The sequence below is a fragment of the Etheostoma spectabile genome, chromosome 8, assembly GCF_008692095.1.
Source record: "Etheostoma spectabile isolate EspeVRDwgs_2016 chromosome 8, UIUC_Espe_1.0, whole genome shotgun sequence".
Classification (NCBI taxonomy): domain Eukaryota; kingdom Metazoa; phylum Chordata; class Actinopteri; order Perciformes; family Percidae; genus Etheostoma; species Etheostoma spectabile.
In genome coordinates this window covers 19,010,646-19,015,077 of record NC_045740.1, presented here as the reverse complement: position 1 = coordinate 19,015,077, position 4,432 = coordinate 19,010,646, and the positions used below count along the sequence as shown (strand labels likewise).

The window sequence follows — 4,432 nt, the reverse complement described above, 5'->3', positions numbered from 1 at the left end:
AACCGAGTCCAACCTCAGCACGATCTGTCTCCTCGTCTCTGCAGGAACAGTACGTTTTTATCCACGATGCCTTGGTGGAAGCCATCTTGTCCGGAGAGACGGAGGTGCCGGCGGCTCACCTGCACAGGTACGTGGACGAGCTGCTGATCCCGGGGCATGCTGGGAAGACGCGCCTGGACAAGCAGTTTAAGGTGAGCAGCTCATCAAACAGTTGCACTCTGGGTTTAATGACTCATTTAGATGAAATCTCAGTGTTGCTTGATTACCACATTAACGGAGGATTACGGCTTAATGGAGGTTTTTTTTTTTTTTGGTTCTTTCCTCCATTAGTTTTGTTGTTGGGACTTATTTAAAGCCGCAATCCGCTAACTGCTGAAATAGCCCACACCCCAACAATGTCCCTAACATTTCGTAAAAAAAGTCAAAAACAAACGGCAAGCACTGGTAATGAGACACAAGCTAACCGTTTCCCAGAAACACACATCCTAAAAAAATACTGGCATCTAATTTTAAGTGATTAAATGTAATTTTCAGTTTTTGTTGATTCCAGCAGCACCTTTGGATAAAAACCTCATTGTTTTTACCACACCTGCTGTCCTAAAGCTCTTTTCTTTACATTGCTGTAGAGCTGTAACAATCACGATTTTTGACTCACAATTCGATACAAACCTTGATTCTTTTTTATTTTTTGGCGTTCTCAGTAAACGCAATACAGCTTTTTTTTCTGCCACATGACATTGTTTTGTCATTGATTACATCCCAGTTTGCAACACACTTATACAACAGAGAACTTATTTATCGATATTGATGGATTTCAATATCAATCGATCCAAAACCAAAGTTTCTTTTTCACCTTAAAAGTAATGTTTTCAGTTGTTCATTAACTCGTTGGAATGAAACATAAGAATAATGGTAACGGTAACGGACAATTCCGCTCCCAACCTGTAGGGGGACCAAAGAGGAAAAGGGCTTTGGTGCCAACTGTAAAGGTGCTGGTTGACAAGTAGCTAATGCTAATGCCAATGCGTGGTTATTCTTGGTGGGTAACATAAGATTACGACATCGTTCAACACACTCAGTTATCTTTAGTACAATTGTTTTGACCCCGGTTAACAACTCCGGGCTAACCCACGAATTCATCAGTAACGTTAACTGCCTGCAACACATTGAAACAAATGCAGGACGTCCTTTAAAAATGTTCAAATGTAGTCAAGGATCATTGCAGTGTGTAAGCGTTGCTTCTCCAGTCACTAACAGATGTTCGGTGTTCCCCACAGCTGGTTGGTCAGTCCGGGGTGAAGCAGTGTGACTACTCTACAGCGCTGCAGGACTGCAACCGCAGCAAGAACAGGAGCTGCTCTGTGGTTCCCGGTGAGTCGGACATGATTATCTGCAACAGTTTTGCCGAAGGTAGATGTGGAATAATGGAGTTGTCAAACTCTGAAATTTCTTTATTTGAGAAATTAACTCTATCTCTATGTGTCTTTGCAGTTGAGAGGTCGCGAGTGCGCCTGTCTACGACGGCGGGGGAGACGTCCGACTACATTAACGCATCATACATCACAGTAAGAACAAACTATACATCTGCTCCAGAGTCCAGGATCTGGTCCAGGTCTGACTCTGAGTAGGACAGCCAACAAAACCCCACTTCCATTTTTAATTGTATGCTAGTAGAGACTGATGCATTCCCTGAACATATATGTTACTTCAGTTGTTTGAAATTGAGATAAAAACAATATTTGTTAATAGACTATGAAGTAAGATTTTATTTCAGAATTTTTTTTAAAACCCCAAATAAGTCCCGGATCAGTTTGACCCTAGGGACACGAGAGGGTCCCCAAAGTGAAGACAATACAAGGGTTAAATAAGTATGGAACATGTCTTCATTTTTCTCAGTAAATATATATCAGAATCACAATCAGAAATACAGTTGCAAGAGTATATAAATATCAGAGTAGAAATATAAATAAAGAAATGTAAGGAGTGTGGATATGTACGATATTTACATAGTTAAAGGAATTTTTAAGATACAGTACTTACATAATTAAGGTTGTAAATGTGAACAGTAATAATGAATAAATAATAGCATTTGCACATATATAATGCATAATTGCACATATATTGCACATATTTCAAGCAGGTATTGTCCAGTTTCAAACTCACTAATTGTCTGTGTCAGACACTTAAACATGAAATTTTCACCAGAAAATGATGTGTCATTTCACATTATTACACATAACTTCATATCTGGACGTATTGGTTTTGGTTTCTTTGTGTGTATGGATTAATTAGGTTGTTACGAACATCTGGTGAAAATTTCATGTCAATAGCACCTTTGGAAAGATATTTACTGAGAAAAGCGGAGACGTGTTCAGTTCTTATTTCCCGCGCTGTAAGTGCCATTGCTTCACACCAATACTTAGTTATTATAGTTAATATTAGTTTGATAGTGATCAGTAGACAGAAGGGAAATGGATCTTCCTCCTTTTGATTTGAGCTTTGTGAATCGTCTGTTTTCCCTGCAGGGTTACAGGCAAAGCAGGGAGTTCATCATTACCCAGAAGCCTTTGCCTGGCACCATAAAGGACTTCTGGAGGATGATATGGGACCACAACGCCCAGGTCATCGTGTCGCTGCTGGGGTCGGGCAAGGTGAGGAATTTGTGGTTGTATTTATTAAATCTGTTAGTGCAAAGTCTATGGGACATTTTGGGAAATGCACTTATTGTTGTTTCAGAGCGTGAGGTGTTGGGTGTGTTGAATACAGAGCTGGAGTCAGGGAGTGGTTAGCTTAGCTTAGCATAAAGACTTCAGCTAGCTTAAATCGGTCCAAAGTTGTTTTATTTAAATACATCTTTAAAGCTTACTGATTGACATGTTTTATACCTGCCAGTTGTCATGTTTTGGAATGGTGATTGTGTCACATTACTTGTCTATGCCGATGTGTGTCTTGTTTGTGTCGTGTGTGTATGTATGTGTGTATGTGTTGTATTGTTGGAGCTTATCTGTTGTTATAAGCCATCAACCTGCCATGGACTGCAAATGAAAATGAGCCTGTATGGCTAAATCTGGCACATTTACACCTTGGACTCTGTACTCATGTTGATTAATGTGCGTTGTCACGCTAATGTGAATTTCAAGGGAATCGATTAAGATTTTAGGAAACACTCTAATAATAATTGGCTTCATTTCTCATGTTTGTTAATGCTGAAAGCACATCGGCAGAATTAGAAAAACGTGGGGGAAAACAACGTTATTCTGACTTGGGAGTGTTTTGTTATTTTTTTAGATTTCTTTATTTAACCCTTGTATTGTCTTCACTTTTGGGTCCCTCTCGCATCTCTCGGGTCAAATTGACCCACCTAGGGTTATAAAAACAATTTTGAAATAAACTTTTACTTCATAATCTATTGACAAATGTTGTCTTTATCTCAATTTCAAACAATTGAGATAGCATCTATGTTTAGGGAATGCATCAGTCTCTACTAGCACACTATTAAACATGGAAGTGGGGTTAGTTTTTTGTCATAAGGTCATAATTCATGTTAAAAAAATCCACTATGGAAACAACATAACCGGTCATATCCAGAATAATTTTTGGAATTGAGTCAGGAATACATGTTTATCACAGGAAATAAGGTAAGGCCATTGATTTTTTAGGTAGTAACTTGTTCCATTTTTCTTCTTGTAAAAATTTGAAATGGGTCAATTTGACCCTAATACCATACAAGGGTTAAAAGATTAAAGATATTTAAATAAAGAAATCCCCCCCCCCCCCCCAAAAAAAAACACTCCCAAGTCGGAATACCGTTGTTTCCTCCCTGTTTTTCTAATACTGCCAATATGTTTTCAGCATTAACAGACAGACATGAGAATGACATCTGTCTTCTCATCCCCCTCTCAGAAATGAAGCCAAATACTATTAGAGTATTTCCTAAAATGTTAATCGATTCCCTTAAAATTCACATGAGCGTGTTCTGTGCACGCTCAGACTTCTAGGATTTCTGAAAACAGGACTACAAGTCGTAGTCGTAGTTTAATCTGGAGAGGGCCGTTGCACGATGTCTTTCCGTCTGTGGTGGCGGCGGTGGTGTCGTCGGATCCGAGTGTGACGTACCCGTCTGTTGACTTCCTGTGTTGTTAGACGGAGGAGGAGGAGGAGGAGGATGAGGAGGAGGGGGCGGAGCTGTGTGTCGTCTGGCCCCGTAAAGGGCAGCCAATCAGCTACGAGATGTTCACCGTCACTCACAGGGGTGAGAACCACATCTGCCTGACCAATGAGGACATGCTGGTGGTCCAGGACTACGTACTGGAAGCTACGCAGGTCAGTGCAACCACGAAATCCTTAAAAAGACTGGATACATACAATACTATGACTTTTCTATGATTTATTCGACATACTATACTATGACATTTTTTAGGATTTATTTGAC

The 4,432-nt window shown here is 39.9% G+C and overlaps 1 protein-coding gene across 8 annotated transcripts in view; it reads left to right on the top strand.

Moving 5' to 3' along the window:
* ptprz1a (protein tyrosine phosphatase receptor type Z1a) overlaps window positions 1-4,432 on the top strand; it is a 168,935-nt gene that overhangs the window by 153,090 nt on the left and 11,413 nt on the right. For 5 of the 8 annotated variants that reach the window (XM_032522881.1, XM_032522877.1, XM_032522883.1 and 2 more), the window contains 5 exons: window positions 45-191; window positions 1,278-1,371; window positions 1,492-1,565; window positions 2,526-2,651; window positions 4,144-4,323. In XM_032522881.1, coding sequence (XP_032378772.1) covers window positions 45-191; window positions 1,278-1,371; window positions 1,492-1,565; window positions 2,526-2,651; window positions 4,144-4,323 — 621 coding nt within the window. The remainder of the gene's footprint in view (window positions 1-44; window positions 192-1,277; window positions 1,372-1,491; window positions 1,566-2,525; window positions 2,652-4,143; window positions 4,324-4,432) is intronic. The other 3 variants (XM_032522882.1, XM_032522878.1, XM_032522880.1) reach the window with 2 other exon arrangements.